The sequence below is a fragment of the Heptranchias perlo genome, chromosome 2 (genome assembly GCF_035084215.1).
Source record: "Heptranchias perlo isolate sHepPer1 chromosome 2, sHepPer1.hap1, whole genome shotgun sequence".
Classification (NCBI taxonomy): domain Eukaryota; kingdom Metazoa; phylum Chordata; class Chondrichthyes; order Hexanchiformes; family Hexanchidae; genus Heptranchias; species Heptranchias perlo.
The window spans coordinates 7,603,031-7,628,079 of NC_090326.1; the positions used below are offsets into that span (position 1 = coordinate 7,603,031).

Sequence of the window (25,049 nt, forward strand, 5' to 3'; positions counted from 1 at the left end):
AATATCTGTCTGGACTACAGAAACAACTGGTGCAATATCCATCTGCACTACAGAAACAGCTGGTACAATATCTGTCTGGATTACAGAAACAGCTGGTACAATATCTATCTGCAATACAGAAACAGCTGGTACAATATCTATCTGCACTGTACAGAAACAGCTGGCGCAATATCTATCTGAAGGCCCCAGTAATGCAGCACTCTGTTAACAAAGAACATCTCTTTGTAAATGGTAGTGTTTTGTTGCCATTACCTCTGAGTCTCACAAATGTTGAAAGCCCATGGGGTTTAACAAAAATACCGAAATCTCAGACATTAGCTGCAAAACCTCTAATTTGTAATTATTATTAAAATTGAACAGGTAATCGACATTTTTCAACCTTTACTCTCCACCTAATTTTATTAGACTGAGCATTGAGTCTCAAAAATGGACACCAAAATGTTGAGCAAAGGTATGAGAGGAACTTTCAAACTCAATAATATAAATAAACTTTAAACTTCTGCTATAACCAAATTAAACTGCCGTCTTTTCATACCAAAGCCTTGGTTAGTAAATATATTTACTGTTTATAATCACGGTGACATTGGTAGCCCTAAAGCAACTCAGCCCTTAATTGCTGCCTTAACAAATATTCACAGTAAATCATTTCATTAAACAATTTAATTAAACACAGAGGCAACAGTGTCTCTGTTTTATTCTGTGGCATCATTTTTATTGATATCTGAAAGTAATGTGCTAATTAGAGGTAAATAACACATTTATGCTTTATTGGGTGATTTAATCATTATAAAGAGTGTTATAAATATATATTTATATAGTTATTGAGATATTAATAATTGTAGAATGACATTTTATTTGAAAACCAGTTGCACAGTTGGAATATTGGGAGCTATTTTTCGTGGTCATTAATGTCTTGTTGGGACACACTCTAAATTGTCCAATTATTATACATTTTTTCCCTTTCAGGAGCATCCCCCTCCGATTGAGAATTACTATCTCCCTGAAGTTGCACAGGAGCCCGGAACGGGAACTCGGAAACGCAAATCATCTGGAGTTCATTCTGATCCAAAAAAGTGTCGAAAAAAATGAGTTTTTTTTTAAAGTTTGTATTGCCCTTTTTTGATAAATGTCACTAATATTGCTCAGGCTCAAGAAATTACCATCTGAGAAAAGATACATTTTCCTGCCGCCATGTTTAGGTGCTACGGTGAATTCCATAAAGTCAATGGGGGGAGTCAGGTGCTAAACTCCATCAAACTTTGATTTATTTCAGGCATCTTAATTCCAGCACTATAAGGTGAATGTCCTCCAATTAAAAATAAAACACAAGAGACCCATGTTTAAATATATTGTCCAGGCCTCTTGTGTTTGTCCTAAAAGTAGAAGATTACATTTTTGATTGTATTTTAAATAAATATATTTGCCTAGAAAATCTTGATCTCAGACTGAATTAGTTTTACAAGATCTATTTTCCCTTAATTTTTGTTCTTTTTATCTCCTCCTCCTCCTCTTCCTCTGTAGGTGGTGACATTTGCACCGCCTAAAACATGATCCCACCACCAAGCGTGATTTTTCCCTCTCCTTCTCTCTTTCTGGCGAGACCGTTCTCTCCTGGATACCCATACGTTACAACCGACAAAAGCTGGCAAACAGCAGACACAATCCCAAAAAGCTAACTCTTAAAAAAAAAAAATCTTATAACTGAAAACCAGCCTTGATACCTGTCTATCACCATGCCACCATTTCCAGGGGATTGAGTAAGTTAAATTTCTTTTTATCACGTTGGATTCCAAGATTTTTATTAATATTTTGGGACCATATTTTGCAACTTTTTTTCCCTGTGAAAACTGAAACCCTTACATGGGTTCTCATTCGCTAACAACTGGAGTTTTGAAGACGGCACAAAGCATCTTTGATGTGGATTCACCTCCATTGAACAGTGCTTGGCCACCCTGCAAAGTGGCAATAGAAACCAGTCACCCAGAACAACACAAGTGCACTGAACATGCTGCATCCACGGCTTTTGAAGTGCCACTTGTTGCTGTGACACCATTACTCCAAGAAACCAAATTCAAACAAGTCTCACCATGAACACAGCATGGATCGTTTACATGTATAGTTAAACTCTACATTTACATCACCACTGTCACTACTTACTGTATTGCAGTAGAGAGGCTCTGAAATAACTTGTATGCTAGTTCCATAAAAAGACACTATATGCGCTCTATGTATCAAAATTCAGCTCATAGCTGGGGCTTCAGATGTCACAGGTAGTGGTGCACCCACCGATGAAAGGTGCTTGTACACTTTGATCATGTACCACTAAACAATACTGCGTAGAGAACACAACACCTCAGCCTTCAATAAATGTTGTTTTGATTTTCAAATAAAGATCGCGCCAGATAAGTGCCAGGCAATGACCATCTCCAACAAGAGAGAGTCTAACCACCTCTCCTTGACATTCAACGGCATTACCATCGCCAAATCCCCCAACATCAACATCCTGGGGATCACCATTGACCAGAAACTTAACTGGACCAGCCATATAAATACTGTGGCTACAAGAGCAGGTCAGAGGCTGGGTATTCTGCAGGGGGTGACTCACCTCCTGACTCCCCAAAGCCTTTCCACCATCTACAAGGCACAAGTCAGGAGTGTGATGGAATACTCTCCACTTGCTTGGATGAGTGCAATTCCAACAACACTCAAGAAGCTCAACACCATCCAGGACAAAGCAGCCCGCTTGATTGGCACCCCATCCACCACCCTAAACATTCACTCCCTTCACCACCGGCGCACAGTGGCTGCAGTGTGTACCATCCACAGGATGCACTGCAGCAACTCCCAAACCCACGACCTCTACCACCTAGAAGGACAAGAGCAGCAGGCACATGGGAACAACACCACCTGCACGTTCCCCTCCAAGTCACACACCATCCCGACTTGGAAATATATCACCGTTCCTTCATCGTCGCTGGGTCAAAATCCTGGAACTCCCTTCCTAACAGCACTGTGGGAGAACCTTCACCACACGGACTGCAGCGGTTCAAGAAGGCGGCTCATCACCACCTTCTCAAGGGCAATTAGGGATGGGCAATAAATGCCGGCCTCACCAGCGATGCCCGCATCCCATGAACAAATAATAATAAAAAAAGAAACTCAGTTCGCTGACCAATTCTGTAGGAACCAGAAGTTCCTGCCACTGCATACCCAGTGGAACACTGTCCCATCTCTTCCAGGCAACACATCTCGTGTAGATGCTACAGGATATAACAGCATTTTTTTGCACTCATTTTCTGGTGACATACCTGGGTCCACATTTAACATTGTTGCACCTGTTTTACGGGCCTAAAACAGGCTCATGCTTTCTCTTTCTATAATGTATTTTAAGGATTTGGTTGTAGTGTTCAGGGTTTATAATCAGAGCTCTGGTTGGGAAGACTTACTAAGATGAAGAGGTATTGGACGCAACGTCTGAATTCTTTTCCGTTTCACAAACATTTCACTGATTAAAATATCCACCACTCAAAGGGAAAAAGTTTCCATTACATTGAAAATTCCCATTATAAATGTTTACATCAGCAGTTCCATTGTTAAATGTTGACATAAAAGCATTACCAGTAATTGTGACTGTCCAAGGTAAGGACAGCAACTGCATGTATACACACAATGTTTAATCAAATATGTAAACTCCTTATGTAAACATTTAGAAAGGCAATGCTGTATGTAAACCATGGCCTGTTACATTGTAATTGCAGGGCTCCCATCAGTCACAGTGAGAATTTCACACCTCCCTGACAACCACTTTTTTTTTCTTCCCCTGATGTTTTTCCCTTCTATTTGATGTTTATAATCCAATTTGGACTTTCAACCATTAAACTGGGAATCCAGGACCTCTTTGCCATATGCAAGCCTCCTCCTACATGCTCTCGCTGCATGATCCAATTTTGGCTTGGGACCCACCTGCCTATTTGCCCTGAGTTTACCACCTCAGGCATTGTACCTAACACATTGCAACCACTGACCCCCCTATATCCCTGACCCGACAATGCCCCTTAACATAGAGAGATTTGTAAAGGGTAGGTCATGCCTGATGAACCTATTTGATTTTTTTGAGGAGGTAACTAACATGGTAGATAACATGGATGTTATTTATATGGACTTCCAGAAGGCATTCGACAAGTTTCCATATAAGAGACTGTTGACAAAAATGAGTCGTATGGAATTGGAGGGAACCTATTGACAGGGGTAGGGAATTGGTTAGGAGGTCGGAGACAGAGAGTAGGGATAGTGGGTATGTACTCAAATTGGCAAGATGTGACTGGTGGGGCTCAATTTTACAGTGGTGGTGGGATGGCAGTGGGGGGGGCGATTGGGCGTGTGGCAAACCAGCATGAACCAAACTTACTGTTTCCGACGCGATCGCACGTTAATTGATAATGGTTAATGTCCTCTCCGGGTTTCGTGCCCAGCAGCTGGTCTGATTGACAGGCTGGCTGCTGTCAGGAGCTGCAACGTGAGGGTGGGGGGGGGCGAGAGAGAGAGAGAGTGAGACGTCATCCGGTGCTGGAACAGAAGACTGGGGGGGAGGGGAAGATCAGGCCCTGGACTGGACGATCGGGGGAGATCGGGAGGGTGAAGAGGGGGACATCGGAGCAGGAGACATCGGAGCAGGTTTCAAAGGTAGGTTCATTTAGTGTTTTCACTTCATTCCATGGTTTTTTTAATTTAATTTATTTAGTTTCTTTTTCCCTGATCCGGCCCTTCATGACTGGTTTCACCAGGTGTGAATCAGAAGCGGTGGGTGAGCCGCCCAGGTAAGTTAAAAAAATCTTTCTAATCCCTTCATCTGTCACAGGTAAAATGCTTTAAATACCTCAATGAGGTACATTTGACTCTTTAACTGTCATCCTGCCGGCTTTAATTGCCGGCGGGACTTCCGTTTTCGGGTCTCCCGCCGCACACAGGTGGGTCCCTGGGAAACTCGGAAGTTGGCGGGTTGGAGCCGGTTTCCGAACCCGAACGGGATTTCCACGATTTTCATAGCCCCCGCCCCCAACGCACCCGCAATTGCCCCCTAAAATCACCCCTATGGTGTCCCCCTGGGATCTGTACTGGGGCCTCAGCTTTTCACTATATTTATAAATGATTTGGATGAACATAGGAACAGGAGTAGGCCATTCAGCCCCTCGTGCCTGCTCCGCCATTTGATAAGATCATGGCTGATCTGTGATCTAACTCCATATAACTGCCTTTGGCGCATAACCCTTAATACCTTTGGTTGCCAAAAAGCTATCTATCTCAGATTTAAATTTAGCAATTGAGCTAGTATCAATTGCCGTTTGCAGAAGAGAGTTCCAAACTTCTACCACCCTTTGTGTGTAGAAATGTTTTCTAATCTCACTCCTGAAAGGTCTGGCTCTAATTTTTAGACTGTGCCCCCTACTCCTAGAATCCCCAACCAGCGGAAATAGTTTCTCTCTATCCACCCTATCCGTTCCCCTTAATATCTTATAAACTTCGATCAGATTACCCTTTAACCTTCGAAACTCCAGAGAATACAACCCCAATTTGTGTAATCTCCTCGTAACTTAACCCTTGAAGTCCGGGTATCATTCTAGTAAACCTACACTGCACTCCCTCCAAGGCCAATATGTCCTTCCGAAGGTGCGGTGCCCAGAACTGCTCACCGTACTCCAGGTGCGGTCTAACCAGGGTTTTGTATAGCTGCAGCATAACTTCTGCCCCCTTGTTCTCCAGTCCTCTAGATATAAAGGCCAGCATTCCATTAGCCTTCTTGATTATTTTCTGCACCTGTTCATGACACTTCAATGATCTACGTACCTGAACCCCTAAGTCCCTTTGGACATCCACTGTTTTTAACTTTTTACCATTTAGAAAGTACCCTGTTCTATCCTTTTTTGATCCAAAGTGGATGACCTCACATTTGTCTACATTGAATTCCATTTGCCACAGTTTTACCCATTCACCTAATCTATCAATATCGCTTTGTAATTTTATGTTTTCGTCTACACTGCTTACAATGCCACCAATCTTCGTGTCATCGGCAAACTTAGATATGAGGCTTTCTATGCCTTCATCTAAGTCGTTAATAAATATTGTGAATAATTGAGGCCCCAAGACAGATCCCTGCGGGACTCCACTAATCACATCCTGCCAATGTGAGTACCTACCCATTATCCCTACTCTCTGTCGCCTTTCGCTCAGCCAACTTCCTAACCAAGTCTGTACTTTTCCCTCGATTCCATGGGCTTCTATCTTAACTAACAGTCTCTTATGTAGGACCTTATCAAATGCCTTCTGGAAGTCCATATAAATAACATCCATTGACATTCCCCTGTCCACTACTTTAGTCACCTCTTCAAAAAATTCAATCAGGTTTGTCAGGCACGACCTACCTTTCACAAATCCATGCTGGCTCTCTCTGATTAACTGAAAATTCTCGAGGTGTTCAGTCACCCTATCCTTAATTATAGACTCCAGCAATTTCCCCACAACAGATGTTAGGCTAACTGGTCTATAATTCCCCGGTTTCCTTCTCTGTCCTTAAAAAGCGGAGTGACATGTGCAATTTTCCAATCTAGAGGGACAGTTCCTGAATCTAGAGAACTTTGAAAGATTATAGTTAGGGCATCTGAAATCTGCTCACCTACTTCCTTTAAAACCCTGGGATGGAAACCATCTGGTCCAGGGGATTTGTCACTCTTTAGTGCTATTATTTTCTTCATTACTGTTGCTTTACTTATGTTAATTTTATCGAGTCCCTGTCCCCGATTCAATATAAGTTTTCTTGGGATTTCCGGCATGCTATCCTCTTTATCGACTGTAAATACTGACACAAAGTAATTGTTCAACATGTCCGCCATTTCCCCATTGTCAATGACAATATCCCCACTTTCAGTTTTTAAGGGACCAACACTGCTCCTGACCACCCTCTTTTTCCTAATATAACCATAAAAGTTCTTCGTATTGGTTTTGATATCCCTTGCAAGTTTCTTTTCATACTCTCTTTTTGTAGCTCTTACTATCTGTTTTGTGACCCTTTGTTGATCTTTGTATCTTTCCCATTCGCCAGGATCTGTGTCATTTTTTGCCTTTTTGTATGCCCTTTCCTTATGTCTTATACTGTCCCTTACCTCTTTAGTTGTCCTTGGCTATTTTTTTTGGCAAGTAGAGTTCTTGCCCCTCAGGGGTATAAACTGAATCTGTATCTTGTTAAATGTTTCTTTAAACATTTCCCACTGATCATCAGTCGTTTTACCCGGTAGCACTGACTTTACACAGTTAGCATCTGGTTCCAATTAGAGGCCACAGCTAAGTATACCCAGAGGTGGCGGTACAGTGATATACAGTCAGGAGGGAGTGGCCCTGGGAGTCCTCAACATTGACTCTGGACCCCATGAAATCTCATGGCATCAGGTCAAACATGGGCAAGGAAACCTCCTGCTGATTACCACCTACCGTCCTCCCTCAGCTGATGAATCAGTCCTCCTCCATGTTGAACACCAGTTGGAGGAAGCACTGAGGGTAGCAAGGGCACAAAGTGTATTCTGGGTGGGGGACTTCAATGTCCATCACCAAGAGTGGCTCGGTAGCACCACGACTGACCGAGCTGGCCGAGTCCTGAAGGACATAGCTGCCAGACTGGGCCTGCAGCAGGTGGTCAGCGAACCAAAACAAGGGAAAAACCTACTTGACCTCGTCCTCACCAATCGACCTGTCGCAGATGCATCTGTCCATGACAGTGTTAGTAGGAGTGACCACCGCACAGTCTTTGTAGAGACGAACTCCCGTCTTCGCACTGAGGACACCATCCAACGTGTTGTGTGGCACTACCACCGTGCTAAATGGGATAGATTCAGAACAGATCTACTGGGCATCCATGAGGCACTGTGGGCCATCAGCAGCAGCAGAACTGTATTCCAGCACAATCTGTAACCTCATGGCCCGGCATATTCCTCACTCCACCATTACCAACAAGCCAGGGGATCAACCCTGGTTCAATGAGGAGTGTAGAAGAGCATGCCAGGAGCAGCACCAGGTGTACCTAAAAATGAGGTGCCAACCTGGTGAAGCTACAACTCAGGACGACATGCATGCTAAACAGCGGAAGCAACATGCTGTAGACTGAGCTAAGCGATTCCACAACCATCGAACCAGATCAAAGCTCTGCAGTCCTGCCACATCCAGTCGTGAATGGTGGTGGACAATTAAACAACTAACGGGAGGAGGAGGCTCTGCAAACATCCCCATTCTCAATGATGGCGGAGTCCAGCACGTGAGTGCAAAAGACAAGGCTGAAGCGTTTACAACCATCTTCAGCCAGAAGTGCCGAGTGGATGATCCATCTCAGCCTCCTCCCGATATCCCCACCATCACAGAAGCCAGTCTTCAGACAATTCGATTCACTCCACGTGATATCAAGAAACGGCTGAGTGCACTGGATACAGCAAAGGCTATGGGCCCTGACACCATCCCAGCTGTAGTGCTGAAGACTTGTTTTCCAGAACCAGCCGTGCCTCTAGCCAAACTGTTCCAGTACAACTACAACACTGGCATCTACCCGACAATGTGGAAAATTGCCCAGGTATGTCCTGTCCACAAAAAGCAGGACAAATCCAATCCAGCCAATTACCGCCCCATCAGTCTACTCTCAATCATCAGCAAAGTGATGGAAGGTGTCATCGACAGTGCTATCAAGCGGCACTTACTCACCAATAACCTGCTCAACGATGCTCAGTTTGGGTTCCGCCAGGACCACTCGGCTCCAGACCTCATTACAGCCTTGGTCCAAACATGGACAAAAGAACTGAATTCCAGAGGTGAGGTGAGAGTGACTGCCCTTGATATCAAGGCAGCATTTGACCGAGTGTGGCACCAAGGAGCCCTGGTAAAATTGAAGTCAATGGGAATCAGGGGGAAAACTCTCCAGTGGCTGGAGTCATACCTAGCACAAAGGAAGATGGTAGTGGTTGTTGGAGGCCAATCATCTCAGACTCGGGACATTGCTGCAGGAGTTCCTCAGGGCAGTGTCCTAGGCCCAACCATCTTCAGCTGCTTCATCAATGACCTTCCCTCCATCATAAGATCAGAAATGGGGATGTTTGCTGATGATTGCACAGTGTTCAGTTCCATTCGCAACCCCTCAGATAATGAAGCAGTCCATGCCCGCATGCAGCAAGACCTGGACAACATCCAGGCTTGGGCTGATAAGTGGCAAGTAACATTCGCGCCAGACATGTGCCAGGCAATGACCATCTCCAACAAGAGAGAGTCTAACCACCTCCCCTTGACATTCAAAGGCATTACCATCGCCGAATCTCCCACCATCAACATCCTGGGGTCACAATTGACCAGAAACTTAACTGGACCAGCCATATAAATACTGTGGCTACAAGAGGCTGGGTATTCTGCGACGAGTGACTCACCTCCTGACTCCCCAAAGCCTTTCCACCATCTACAAGGCACAAGTCAGGAGTGTGATGGAATACTCTCCACTTGCCTGGATGAGTGCAGCTCCAACAACACTCAAGAAGCTCGACACCACCCAGGACAAAGCAGCCCGCTTGATTGGCACCCCATCCACCACCCTAAACATTCACTCCCTTCACCACCGGCGCACTGTGGCTGCAGTGTGTACCATCCACAGGATGCACTGCAGCAACTCGCCAAGGCTTCTTCGACAGCACCTCCCAAACCCGCGACCTCTACCACCTAGAAGGACAAGAGCAGCAGGCACATGGGAACAACACCACCTGCACATTCCCCTCCAAGTCACACACCATCCCGACTTGGAAATATATCGCCGTTCCTTCATCGTCACTGGGTCAAAATCCTGGAACTCCCTTCCTAATAGCACTGTGGGAGAACCTTCACCACACGGACTGCAGCGGTTCAAGAAGGCGGCTCACCACCACCTTCTCAAGGGCAATTAGGGATGGGCAACAAATGCCGGCCTCGCCAGCGACGCCCACATCCCATAAACAAATTTTTAAAAATAAAATTGAGTGGTTCACATGTGCCTGTCTACGGTATTATCACCAAAAAATGGAACTCCTGCACTCTATCACTCAGATTGGTTAAGATTGTGTTAAAGGACATTTACTTTAGAACTCAAATGTATAAAAGATGGCTTTTCGGGCGCTATGCTGCCACCTAAGTTCCCAAAATGGCGTCCAAGTTGTGCGCGCACTTACTGCCTGCCGGTAGCGTGCAGAGCAGGGGGACAGCGCCGTGGATCAGTGTGCAACACTGAATTGAAGCCACCGCTGCCATTTTGGAAAGCCCCACTCAACCAAACTCCCTGTCCTTACCTTGCTTAGAGGAACATGACATTAAACAGCATGAAGGACCACCCATCCCACCCCATCCCACCCCGCCAGCAGTGTCTAAAGGGAACACGCAGGACTTACAGGTCAGTTGCTGGATTATTACTTTTGGCTGCTGCTCGAATTCTAGGCATTTTTGGCTGAGTTGCAGAGCTGCTGGGAGTTTAGTTCATCTACAGGGAGAGGGAGGTCTGGCTGCTCTTGCAGTTCTGCTGCTGCTCTTATCTCCTTCACAACTTATTTACCTCCAGACATGGGTGGCCTAGTAGAGCTGCCTCTCGGAATAGAGCAAGACTGGGAGCATGAAGGAAGACACCACAGAGCAGGACAAGCTGCCAGAAGAGAGAGGAGGAGCAGGACACACAGTAGGAGACCATATCCAGAGGGTCTGCAGGGAGCAATTCTCCGACCTCAACTTCATTGAGGAGCAGTGTATGAGGAGCCTTCTCTCCACCAAGGAGGCTGTCAACGAGCTACGTCACCTGCTGGAGCCACAACTCGAGCCTCAAACCAGGGCATGGACAGCACTGCCTGCAGCTGCCAAGGTCACCGTCACTCTCAACTTTTATACAATGATCGCCTTTCAGGCTTCAACTGGTGACATTAGCAACATCTTCCAGCTCTCAGTGCACCCATGTATCAGAGAGGTCACTGGGGCTCTATACACCAAGAGAAACACTTACCTCTTCCTGATTGACAGAGAAGCAGGAAGGGAAAGCACAAGGTTCTGCCCACATGGGAGGCTTCCCCATGATGCAGGGGGCCATTGACTGCACACACATTGCCTTGCGTACTCTGCAATCTTCGTCAATAGAAAGGGATTCCACTCCCTCAATGTGCAGCTGGTTTGTGACCACAGGCAGTGCCACTCCACTAGCCTAGCAGCAGTCATGATTCATTCAGTCCTCTGTGGCCCCACAGTTTTCCAACCAGCTCTCCCAAGTTAAAGGCTGGCTATTGGGTGACAAAGGTGATCTCCACCACCTGCCAGCTGACAAACTGAGGAAGAGGAAGATGAGTAGCAGCCAAGACACCCCCTTTCTGCCATGAGAGACCAGCTCACTGCAGCCGCACCTCCCCACTCACCTCCCATAAGACCATAAGAGATAGGAGCAGGAGTAGGCGATTCGGCCCCTCGAGCCTGCTCCGCCATTCAATGAGATCATGGCTGATCTGATTTTTACCTCAACTCCACTTTCCCACCTTTTCCCCATATCCTTTGACGCCCTTGCTGATCAAAAATTTGTCTAACTCAGCCTTGAATGTATTCAATGATTCAGCCTCCACAGCTTTTTTTGGTAAAGAATTCCAAAGATTCACGACCCTCTGGGAGAAGAAATTCCTCCTCATTTCCGTCTTAAACGGGCGACCCCTTATTCTGAGACTATGCCCCCTAGTTTTAGATTCCCCCATGAGGGGTAACATCCTCTCAGCATCTACTCTATCGAGTCCCCTCAGAATCTTGTATGTTTCATTCTTCTAAACTCCAATGAGTATAGATCCAACCTGTTCAATCTTTCCTCATAAGACAACCCCTCCATACCCGGAATCAACCTCGTGAACCTTCTCTGAACTGCCTCCAATGCAAGTATGTCCTTCCTTAAATAAGGGCACCAGAACTGTACGCATTACTCCAGGTGTGGTCTCAGCAGCACCCTGTACAGTTGTAGCATGACTTCCCTGCTTTTATACTCCATCCCCCTAGAAATAAAGGCCAATATTCCGTTTGCCTTCCAGATTACCTGCTGCATCAGTATGTTGACTTTTTGTGTTTCATGTACGAGGACACCCAGATCCCTCTGTACCGCAGTATTTTGTAGTATTTCTCCATTCAAATAATATTTTTTATTTTTCCTCCCAGAGTGGATGACTTCATACTTTCCCACATTATATTCAATCTGCCAAATTTTTGCCCATTCACTTAACCTGTCAATATCCCTTTGCAGACATTTTGTGTCCTCATCACAACTTGCTTTTCCACCTATCTTTGTATCATCAGCAAATTTGGCCACAAGACACTCCGTTCCTTCATCCAAGTCATTGATATATATTGTAAATAGTTGAGGCCCCAGCACTGAGCCCTGCGGCACCCCACTAGTTACAGATTGCCATTTTCAAAATGACCCTTTTATCCTGACTCTTTGTTTTCTGTTAATTAGCCAATCCTCTATCCATGCCAGTATATTATCCCCAACACCATGAGCTCTTATCTTGTGCAGTAATCTTTTATGTGGCACCTTATCGGAAATCCAAATATACTGCATCCATTGGTTCCCCCTTGTCCACCCTGCCCGTCACTTCCTCAAAGAACTCTAATAAATTTGTCAGACACAATTTCTCCTTCATAAAACCATGTTGACTCTCCTTGATTGTATTACGAGTCTCCAAATGTCCTGCGACTACTTCCTTAATAATGGATTCTAGCATTTTCCCAATGACAGATGTTAGGCTAACGGGTCTATAGTTACCTGCTTTCTGTCTCCCTCCTTTCTTGAATAGGGATGTTACGTTTGCGGTTTTCCAATCCGCTGGGACCTTTCCAGAATCTGGTGAATTCTGGAAGATTACAACCAATGCATCCACCATCTCTGTAGCCACTTCCTTTAAGATCATTGGATGCGAGCCATCAGGTCCAGGGGACTTGTCAGCCTTTAGACCCATTAGTTTACCTAGTACTTTTTCTCTAGTGATAGCGACTGTTTTTAGTTCCTCCCTCCCCTTTGCCCCTTGATTTTCTACTATTATTGGTATATTATATTTCTACTGTGAAGACAGATACAAAATATCTGTTCAATTCCTCTGCCATTTCCTTGTTTTCCATTATTATTTCCCCAGTCTCATCCTCTAAGGGACCAATGTTTACTTTAGCTACCCTCTTCCTTTTTATATACTTGTAGAAGCTTCTACTGTCAGTTTTTATATTTCTTGCTAATTTACTCTCATAATTTATTTTCTCCCTCTTGATTATTCTTTTAGTCATCCTTTGCTGGTTTTTAAAGTTTTCCCAATCTTTGGGCTTACCAGTAATCTTTGCCATGTTGTGTCCCCACTCACCTCCCCATTCACCTCCCCACTCACCTCCCCATTCACCTCCCCATTCACCTCCCCACTCACCTCCCCACTCACCTCCCCATTCACCTCCCCACTCACCTCCCCACTCACCTCCCCATTCACCTCCCCACTCACCTCCCCACTCACCTCCCCACTCACCTCAACAACACCTCCCCACTCACCTCCCCACTCACCTCAACAACACCTCCCCACTCACCTCCCCACTCACCTCCCCACTCACCTCAACAACACCTCCCCACTCACCTCCCCACTCACCTCAACAACACCTCCCCACTCACCTCCCCACTCACCTCCCCACTCACCTCCCCATTCACCTCCCCACTCACCTCCCCATTCACCTCCCCACTCACCTCCCCACTCACCTCCCCACTCACCTCCCCACTCACCTCCCCACTCACCTCCCCACTCACCTCAACAACATCTCCCCACTCACCTCAACAACACCTCCCCACTCACCTCCCCACTCACCTCAACAACACCTCCCCACTCACCTCCCCACTCACCTCAATGACTCCTCCCCACTCACCTCCCCACTCACCTCCCCACTCACCTCAACACCTCCCCACTCACCTCCCCACTCACCTCAACAACACCTCCCCACTCACCTCAATGACTCCTCCCCACTCACCTCCCCACTCACCTCCCCACTCACCTCCCCACTCACCTCAACAACACCTCCCCACTCACCTCCCCACTCACCTCAACAACACCTCCCCACTCACCTCCCCACTCACCTCAACAACACCTCCCCACTCACCTCCCCACTCACCTCAACAACACCTCCCCACTCACCTCAACAACACCTCCCCACTCACCTCCCCACTCACCTCAACAACACCTCCCCACTCACCTCAACAACACCTCCCCACTCACCTCCCCACTCACCTCAACAACACCTCCCCACTCACCTCCCCACTCACCTCAACAACACCTCCCCACTCACCTCCCCACTCACCTCAATGACACCTCCCCACTCACCTCAACAACACCTCCCCACTCACCTCCCCACTCACCTCAACTACACCTCCCATTCATCAGCAGTCCCACAATCCTTACCTTTCCTCTTTCAATAACTATATCATCCTCTTTCTGACACTTACTGGTTTTTCCTTCACTTGACCGCAGACATAAAAACCAACACCAAATGCAAAATCAAATCAAAATTTATCAATCATTGCATTCTTCCTACAAAATGAAACTAATCACCTTGAGTATTCCCTTAGTGCCTGTCTTCCATGTACCTTACCCTATCCTGGTGCTCCTATGAGGTGTTTCCCCACTGGTTGGAGCTGGGGAGGTGAAGGCTGCTGAGCTTCAGCTGAGGAGGCAGCTGAAGGCCTTGGAGGACAACCTCGAGCAGCTCTGGGCCGAGAGGGCCCAGCTATAGACTGCACCATCTGCCCTTGAGAAGGTGGTGGTGAGCCCCCTTCTTGAACCACTGCAGTCCGTGTGGTGAAGGTTCTCCCACAGTGCTGTTAGGAAGGGAGTATACAATGATAACCATTATTAACAACAAGTACACGTATACAATGATAACCATTATTAACAACAAGTACACGTATACAATGATAACCATTATTAACAACAAGTACACGTATACAATGATAACCATTAATAATAACAATTACACATATACAATGATAACCATTAATAATAACTTAGCAGGTTGTGCTTTGTTAAACCTATTGGCAAGAGGTTTGTGCCAATGTCTTGCCGGTGCTATTTGATGCTGGTTGTGGTGTTGATTGAAGTTGCTGAACCCTGGGCTGCCTGGTTTCCTTCGATTTCTTAGTCTCACGGCTGTAATCTCTCTCCTTCTCAACCTGTTCCGTATGGGTGCATTAGTTGTGGTGTTGAGTTTGAGTTGTAAGCATTCTGTACAATGATCATGTCATCACTTTGAACAATATTTAAAGCCTTTGGCAAATAGAACCATCTGTTTAAAGCACAGAAGGAGGCCATTTGGCCCAGGAGCTGCTCGAGGTCGCCCACCACGGCCATCTGGAGTGTCCTCACTGGAAGCTCAGCCCCCTCCCACCTCCCAGGTTGTAGCCATTGGGAAAACACTTTGTAGGAGCTCTGGGAGAGGGAAAGGCGCACAAGAGTGAATTGTGATTTTGTTTGTCAATGCTGACATATTTGTCAAAGAATATTTGTTTGATAAATGTGTTTTTTGTTCTGGATTTGGTGTTAATATTTGTAGTGAAGTGAGGGCATGGCCCATAAGTCTGGACTGAAGGAGGGTAATGGGATGGTGGGAGATGGGATGGTGGTGATAAGGATTGGGGGACTGTTGGTGCATTGGGGCCGGGAGGGATGGTTTTGGGTGAAACATTCTTCGATGAGCTGCTGTCCGAGAGCTCCGACAGGGAGGGGCACTGGTGGTCGATGCCTCTCCCCCCCCCCGTTCCTGCTCCTCTTACTGCACTTGTTGCTGCCCAGGTGGTGGTAAGGGCTGGTCCCTCATGATGGGAAGTTGTCAAGCATGCAGCAGTCAACGACAAATCTGGATAGCCACTCAGGGATGTATTGCAAAGCTCCTCCAGAAGGATTGAGGCAGGGAGGCATTACTTGAGGACCCCGATTATTTGCTCAATGATGTTTCTGGTGGCAGCGAGGCTCTCATTATAGGTCCACTCTGCAGCAGTGTGCAGGTTCCTGCCAGGAGTCATGAGCCATGCCCAGAGGGGATCGCCCATATGCCAACCTGTAACTTGCCAGCCTGGGTGGAATAAAGACGGTACAGAGAACTGGTGCAGAATGAATGAATCATGACAGGCTCAGACCTGCAATGATGTGCTGCCTGTGGTCACAAATCAGCTGCACATTGAGGGAGTGGAATCCCTTACATTGTATCATAGTATCATAGACAGAAGGAGGCCATTCAGCCCATCGTGCCTGTGCCGGCTCTTTGAAAGAGCTATCCAATTAGTCCCACTCCCCCTGCTCTTTCCTCCGTAAATTTTTCCTTTTCAAGTATTTATCCAATTCCCTTTTGAAAGTTATTATTGAATCTGCTTCCACCGCCCTTTCAGGCAGCGCATTCCAGATCACGACAACTCGCTGCGTAAAAAACGTAGCCATTCATGTGGCTATTCCTCATGTGTCAACCATAAAAGTGAGTGCAAGCAGGCTATTGGACCATGAGAGGCATCAGAGCCGAGCCTCATCCTGATGTCCACGCACACCTTGCCCAACAGGCGCCACCTGGTGGCGATCAGAAGCAGGCACCCAGGCAGATTTTAACCTTCCTGTCACTCAGGAGAAGCAGAGGGCAGCACTTAACACCTCAGCTGAGGTCAGCGAACTCTGTGCTGGACGGGGACCTTCAGGCACCCCCGGGCTTTTTGCCACTCTGGGCGGCGCATCGCGCGCATTATCAACGGAACCATTTCTTTCATTTAAAATGCTTTTATGGCAGAATAAACCTGATTAATGGAGAGCAGGGGCGGGGGGGCGTGGCGGGGTGGGCGGGAGGTTTGGTACATCAGACCCTGGCCTTTCACGTTGGTAACTGGATGCAAATCTATCCCAGACTGATGGGAGTATAAATCTCCATTGGCTGTAAACCCCGATATTGACCTGGGATGGCTGATGAGATCAGACACCAGACTACCACACCTTGATAAAGATGCCAGATTGGTGATAGGAAGCATGGAAGGCAATGTGTGTGCATCTATGGTACTTTGCACCTTGGGGAAGCCTGCCATGTGTGCAAACCCTAGTGCTCTCTCGTGCTGCTTCTCTCTGTCAATAGGGAATGAGATGTAAGTGTTTCTCCTGGTGTACAGAGCCTCAGTGACCTCCCTGATACATCGGTGCACTGTCAATTGGAAGATGTTGCTGATGTCACCTGAAAGCAGCCCTTGGTATAAAAGAATCAGGGTGACCTTGACGGCCACAGGCAGTGCCGTCCGATGCCCTGGTTTGAGTCTCCTGTTGTGGAACGAGCAGGTGACATAGCTCGGTGACAGCCTCCTTAGTGAAGTGAAGGTACCTGAGACGTTGCTCTTGAGTAAAGCCGAGGACAAATTCTCCCTGAATACCCACTGTGGATATGGCCTCGTGTCCAGTGCCCGCCTCCTCCTCCTGCTCTCTGGTGTCTTCCTTGTTGCTCCCCCTCCTCCTCCAGCCCCAAAAGCAGCTCTATGAGACCACCATGACTGCGGCCAAACTATCTGTGCGTCAATAAAAGTGCAACACCAACAAAATCTTGCTCTGCGTCGACAAAGTCAACTTGCAGGAGTGATAAAACACACCAAAGAATGTCCAGATCTTAACCTGTAAGTATTGCATGCACCCTTTACATATCGCTGGTGAAGAGCCTTCCTGCTGTGTTCAGCAAGTGGTGAGTGAGGTGCTGGGACATTCGAAAATGACCCAGGACCCTAATTTAAATAAAATATTCTGCCCTTTTAATAATCCAGACGTGTGCTCCTGATGCCAGTGCATCCACCTTAACCAATATGGCGGGCGGCGCACATCTGGCTGGAAATGTGCATGCTCTTCCTGCACGTCAAATTTGTAGACTTATGATTTTAGATTGTGCTGAGCAGGAAAGCAGCTCGGTCAGTTTGGAGGCTGCGGCCTGTTTTAGAGTGTAAGAAGTGAACTGTTTTAAAATCTGTGTAATAAAGTGGCATCTCTAATATTTTATGTAACAAGGAAGCTAGTGATCACCTGATTCACCTTTTACTGTAAACTGTTTCATTTAAATAAATCATTTGTTAGTTTAGAGTCTGAGTTTCGGACTGATACGAGTATATTCAGTCTGCCTACCAGAGCACAAAGTAAGAATCCTCTGTTCTGATCCCTGAGTCTCACTACTGATCACCCAGATGTTAAGGCACGCTCTGAACAGTAAGGGATGTGATGTCTACTGATCACCCAGATGTTAAGGCACGCTCTGAACAGTAAGGGATGTGATGTCTATTGATCACCCAGATGTTAAGGCACGCTCTGAACAGTAAGGGATGTGATGTCTACTGATCACCCAGATGTTAAGGCACGCTCTGAACAGTAAGGGATGTGATGTCTACTGATCACCCAGATGTTAAGGCACGCTCTGAACAGTAAGGGATGTGATGTCTATTGATGGGAGTGGGAAGTGATATAAGGAATAGAAGAATATGCAGAAAAGGATAGATGAAGAGGAGAAGGGAGGAGGCTCGTGTGGAGCATAAACTCCGGCATAGACCAGTTGGGCAGAATGGCCTGTTTCTGTGCTGTAAGTTCTATGTAATTCTCCTTAACCCAAGAAAATATCTGGAGTAATAATGTGACAGCTCTGTGGCCTTGTATCTGGCACTGCTTCGAATACTTACTCAACTTTACTGTAAAAGATGCAATGGTCTCTGCCTCAAACACTTGGTGCCAAAGCATTCCATGCTCCAATAACCCTCTGAGCAAAGGAATTTCACCTAATCTCTCTCATTGTTTTATTTATTCACAATCTTAAATTGATGATTCCCCATCACTAACTCCCCACCTCGAGAAAATAGACTGTCCCTAGTCACCCGATCAAAACGTCATCATTTTAAAAACCTCTATCAAATCCCCTCAGCCAGTGGCAATCGGCCCAACACCTCCAGCCTCTCCCTGTAACGATCAATTCCCATCCCGATAGGGCTGACAATCTGCCCCAACTATGGATGCACTTTGCTTTAATGCAAATGATGTGTTGGGATAAGTCAGTATGGCAGTGTGTACCTCACAGGCCCAGTTGGGGGCTCACTCGATGCTATGTGAAAGTTCCACTTCATGCCATACACCTTGCACAATGCTTTTTTGTTTGTTTCGCCTGCTCTTTATATCACATTATAAAAGTGACCACACTTCAAAAGTACTTCATTGGCTTTAAATGGCGTTGGGATGTCCTGAGGTCATGAAAGGTGCTATTGGAATCGCAAGTTCTTTATGTGTTTGGTAGGTTTGTGTGCAGACAGGTAAAAGGGCACGGCCTTTCTTGCTTTTGTTCATGAGCTGTTTTGTGCTCCGGACCTTTGCCTGTTGGGGACTGAGACCTTCCAACCTCATTTCATGAAGGATCTTAAGAGACGAGATTTGCAGCCCAACAAAGTCAGGTCCCAGAGTGAAAGGGAAGTGAATTTCTAATTCAGTATCTTAAGAGGTGGTTGCAGTCTCTCTACTTAAAAGGAATTTTCCAACTTTACGAGATATAAGGGTTTTTTTTTCCAGCCGCCAGGATCGATCCCACCTGTGCAGAACTTCCAGTTGAGGTTCTGAGAAATCAGGCGAGGGATCCCTTTCACTGGATCCCGACTTTATTAGTGCAGATTCTCAATGTTCTCCTGGGGAATGTGCTATCTGCTCAACTCACTCATAACATTGGCAAAAGATATCAGCCAAGTCGGTGCTGGGACCACTGCTTTTCTTGATATATATTAATGGTTTGGACTTGGGAGTACAGGGCACAATTTCAAAATTTGCAGATGACACAAAACTTGGAAGGGTAGTGAACAGTGAGAAGGATAGTGATAGACTTCAAGAGGATATAGACAGGTTAGTGGCATGGGCAGAGACGTAGCAGATGAAATTTAAGGCAGAAAAATGCGAAGTGATACATGTCGGTAGGAAGAACGAGGAGAGGCAATATAAACTAAAGGGTGCAATCCTAAAAGGGGCACAGGAACAGAGAGATCTGGGGGTATATGTCCACAAATCATTGAAGGTGGCAGGGCAGGTTGAGAAAGCGGTTAAAAAAGCATACAGGATCCTGGGCTTTATAAATAGAGGCATAGAGTATGGAAGTCATGATGAACCTTTATAAAACAACGGTAACTGGAGTATTGTGTCCAGTTCTGGGCACCGTACTTTAGGAAGATGTGAAGGCCTTAGAGAGGGTGCAGAAAAGATTTACTCGAATGATTCCGGGGATGGGCCGAATGGCCTCCTTCCATATCTATGATCCTATTAATGTCCAAGTGACTGTTAATTTTGTCCCGGATTATCGTTTCTGAAAGTTTCCCTCGCACCGAGGTTAAACTGACTGGCCTGTAGTTGCTGGGTTTATCCTTACACCCTTTTCTGGACAAGGGTGTTTGGCACCACCCCTGTGTCTAAGGATGTTTGTAAAATTATGGCCAGCACCTCCGCAATTTCCACCCTTACTTCCCTCAGCAACCTAGGATTCATCCCTTCTGGGCTGGGTGATTTATCTACTTTAAGTAGAGCTAGCCTTTCAAGTACCTGCTCTATCAATTTTTAGCCCATCCAGTATCTCAACTACCTCCTCTTCTATGGTGACTTTGGCAGCATCTTCTTCCTTGGTCAAGGCGGATGCAAAGTACTCATTTAGTACCTCAGCCATCCCCTCTGCCTCCAAGCGTAGATCTCCTTTTTGGCCCCTAATCAGCCCCACCCCCCCTTACTACCCATTTACTGTTTACATGCCAATAGAAGACTTTTGGATTCCATTTTATGTTAGCCGCCAGTCTATTCTCATATTCTCTTTTTGCCCCTCTTATTTCCTTTCTTGCCTCCCCTCTGAACTTTCTATGTTCAGCCTGGTTCTCACTTGTGTTATCAACCGGACATCTGTCATATGCCCCTTTTTTCTGCTTCATCTTACTCTCTATCTCTTTTGTCATTCAGGGAGCTCTGGTTTTGGTTGCCCTACCTTTCTCCCTCGTGGGAATGTATTTAGACTGTACCCAAACCATCTCTTTAAAGGCCTCCTATTGTTCAATTACAATTACTGAACTATTCCCCTCTCTAATACTCAAATATCCCCGTTACTGAATACTGCTCTCTCCATTACTGAACTACAGCCTTTTCCCTTACCGAACTACCTCCCTCCCTGTTACTGGAACTGCCCCTCTATTGTGTAACATCCCCCTCCCAATCAATGCAACATTCCTCTCTGCACTCCTTCCACCAAGGTCCTCACCAGAAATGAACTGTCTTCCTGCTATCTTCCTTACGGAAGTATCCCCATCCCACGGCTGTACCTTTCCACTATCAAACAATCCAACTCCCCATTACTGAACTAGTTTAATCTCATCACTTCCCTATTTAACCATTTTGACAGTACATTAACACCTTGCCTACTCAGATTTAGTCCGTCCTTGTGGTTGGGATCAGATCAGCCATGATCTTATTGAATGGCGGAGCAGGCTCGAGGGGCCGATTGGCCTACTCCTGCTCCAATTTCTTATGTTCTTAATAGCTCCATGACTGAACAGAACTGTCCCCCTCATTACTTAACTACACACCTTCATGTCACTGAACTATTCCCCTCCCCATTACTGAGCTATGCCACTCCCATTCTAACTTATCCCATACTTCTCCAGAATTATCTCTCCTCATTCATGAACTCTCTGTCCTCAGGACTGAGCTATCCTTCCACCTCTGCTGAACTAACTCTCCACTAACCACTTTACTTTGCCATAGAAATGAGAGTCAAGTCTCCAGAAAATGATCACACGGAAAACTAGACTATGGAAGTGTAATTATTATAGAACTTTATTAATGATTTATACTGCATGTGAAATAGTTACAATTCAATGTGTGAATGCATTAAGTGCTCTCACTACTCGTACAATATGGTAGCAGTTTCATTCTACCCTCATCGGATGTGGGACTGAGGAATGTTGGATCACACTGGCCGGATGCACCTTCCATAGTACCTAACAGTACCTGCAAATAAATGGAAACAGCAGTGACAGAAATGGAACATACACTGACTTCCGCAGTCATTATAAAAGCAAATCATTGAGTGAAAAGATGTAACAAGGAGATTACATGATAAAAAAATGAACGCACACAGGGGAAACCAAAACACATTAAAACCAACAGAAGAAGAATAGTTGGTTGCACATAATCCGAAAATACAATCAAATGCTGCATGGAAAGGATCAGAGGAGAAAATCTCAATTATAATGGCTGGGTTTAAAAATACAAATAGTGACAATTGTAATTTGATCAGTATATGTTTAAATATAAACACGATTTGTGCAAACATTACTTCTCTATTATCAATCTGTCCACTTAAACCATGTGATTGTTCACTGGCTCCTCAATGTGCTGCTGTTGTTGAGGGCAAACAGCTTAGATATCAAATTCCAATGTAAAGATCAGGGTTTCTATACCACTGCTTTGTTAGTCCTGACTGGTCGGCTTTTGTGCTATCATAATGTATTTAAAAAAAAGAGTTGCTTGGTCAGAATACTCCCCCAGCCCGTTTTTAGTTAGTACTTTTGAATATCATCTGCCCGAAAAAAGTCCAAAGTGGCTTTTGGCGTTCATTCCAGCTCAGAGTACTATCTATGAAGCCATCATGTTCCAAGTGAGTTCAGTGTTACAAGCTACCAGGAAAGTTAGGGCAATTTATTTAATGGTTTGAACCAGTCCTCAAATACTTTGCAACAAGACATCGTAAAGCATCTCATCTGCATCTCGTCTTAAGTGTCGACAGTTTTTACCCTCTCAGGACATTGTGTTCCTTTCTCCACCCCTCACAACCCAACACGTTACACACAGACATCAGAAGCTACACAAGTTGTAGACTTAGGGAACATTACGTTTTATACACAGATGACTTGCAGAGTCAAAGAATTGGTTTCCCCTTTTTATCAATCATACATCAAGGTGCATTCACACAGTAGGTGCAGCATCCGTGCGAAGCTTTGAAGTTAGTGTAAAAACAGTTTGAATCCAGGCTGAGAACCCAAGCTGACCAGAGTGAAGAGGACTGAGACTCCCTGGTAAAGGGAGTCTCACTCGGCTTTGCTGCAGCCAGTTCAGGTCTTGACAGCAGGCAGCAGGTTTACAAATCCAACATCTCCACAGGTTTAGCATTAGTGTGAAGCCAATCCCCTTCTCTGAGCAGAAGTTTGCACACTAGTTGGTGGAGTGTAGTATTCCCGATTTGCTATGGAAGGCGGCATTTAATATAAAGGAGGCCTTTGGAGGCAAAACTCTACCGGTAGCTAATATAAATGGCCGCAATCAGCACTGCCTGCTGTCAAGTTACATTGCACTTACAACATAACAGGCCATTCAGCCCAACTGATCCATGCTGGTGTTTATGCTCCACACGAGCCTCCTCCCACCCTCCATCTAACCCCATCAATATATCCTTCTATTCCTTTCTCCATGTGTTTATCTAGCTTCCCCTTAAAGTCATCTAGTCTATTCACCTCAACTGCTCCTTGTTAAAGTGAGTTCCACATTCTCACCACTCTCTGGGTAAAGTTTCTCCTGAATTCCCTATTGGATTTATTAGTGACTGTCTTATATTTATGGCCCCTAGTTCTGGTCTCCCCCACAAGTGGAAACATCTTCTCTACATCCACCCTATCAAACCCTTTCATAATCTTAAAGACCTCGATCAGGTCGTCCCTCAACCATTTCTTTTCTAGAGAAAAGAGCCGCAGCCTGTTCAATATTTCCTGATGGGTAGAACCTCTCAGTTCTGGTATCATCCTTGTGAATCTTTTTTTCACCTTCTCCAGTGTCTTTATATTCCTTTTATAATATGGAGACCTGAACTGTTCACAATACTCCAAGTGTGGTCTAACCAAGGTTCTATACAAGTTTAACATAACTTCTCTGCTTTTCAATTTTATCCCTCTAGAAATGAACTCCAGTGCTTGGTTTATGGCCTTATTAACCTTATTAGCCTTATCAAGTTGCTGCTTTTAGTGATTTGTGTATCTGTACCCCCAGATCCCTTTGCTCCTCCACCCCATTCAGACTCTCGTATTCCAAGGTGTACGTGGCCTCCTTATTCTTTCTACCAAAATGCACCACCTCACATTTGAATGCCATTTCAGTCTGGCTAACGGCAGGCTGAGCTTTCAGCCCTCCATAAAAAGAAAATCCAACGTTCACATTTCTGGCCTGTTCAGATCTGCCCTCTAGATTAGGGAACGTTCACAACCAACGTGTTCAAGTTTCAAATGAGACTTTGTAGCAACTATGCATATACCGATCTTGTGGTGTTGTAGTCGGTGCCTGAATCTACCTAAGGCCTTGTACAAGTTCAACATTACCTCCGTGCTTCTGGATTCTAGGAATCCAATACTAAACCAAGGATCCAGTTTGCCCTTTTTATGGCTTTAACTACTTGCACTGCCACCTTTCATGACCTGTGTATCCACACAGCAAGGCACCTCTGTGCTTCTATTCCATTTAAAATTTTACAATTTGTGTTTCCTTTGCCTCGTCTCACTTCCATTTTTCTGCATTGAACTGCATCTGCCGCCTATCAGCCCGTCATCTGCCGCCTATCAGCCCGTCATCTGCCGCCTATCAGCCCGTCATCTGCCGCCTATCAGCCCGTCATCTGCCGCCTGTCTGTGTCCTCCTACAATCTATTACAATCCACATCACGATCAGCCCGTCCTACTCCTCCTGTCTGTGTCCTCCTACAGTCTATTACAATCCACATCACAATTTGCCATATGATAATCAACAAACTTCAATATGGTTCATTCAATTGCTAAGTTCAGATCTTTTATGTACATATTTACAGAGCTGCCACAACACAGACTCCTGTGCAACATCACTTGCAACATCTTTCCAGTCCAGGAAATTTCCCTTTACCCCAACTATTTGTGTATGCTGTTCAACCATCTCTATCCACGTGGCCTCATTCTCCATCAT

General features: G+C 45.7%; 2 protein-coding genes across 3 annotated transcripts in view; one reads left to right on the top strand and one right to left on the bottom strand.

Moving 5' to 3' along the window:
* Positions 1–1,432, top strand: part of topbp1 (DNA topoisomerase II binding protein 1) — a 162,914-nt gene extending 161,482 nt beyond the window's left edge. Inside the window, exon 28 of the mRNA XM_067999941.1 lies at positions 967–1,432. Within this exon, the coding sequence (XP_067856042.1) occupies positions 967–1,089 (123 nt within the window). The 3' untranslated portion in view covers positions 1,090–1,432. The remainder of the gene's footprint in view (positions 1–966) is intronic.
* Positions 1,433–21,883: 20,451 nt separating this feature from the next.
* The window catches only part of cdv3 (carnitine deficiency-associated gene expressed in ventricle 3), a 30,110-nt gene continuing 26,944 nt past the window's right edge, over positions 21,884–25,049 (bottom strand). For both annotated transcript variants that reach the window (XM_067999964.1, XM_067999974.1), the window contains one exon: positions 21,884–22,079. Coding sequence is in view for 1 of the 2 variants with exons in the window: in XM_067999974.1 (XP_067856075.1) it covers positions 22,070–22,079 (10 nt within the window). In the remaining variant the exon portion in view is untranslated. The remainder of the gene's footprint in view (positions 22,080–25,049) is intronic.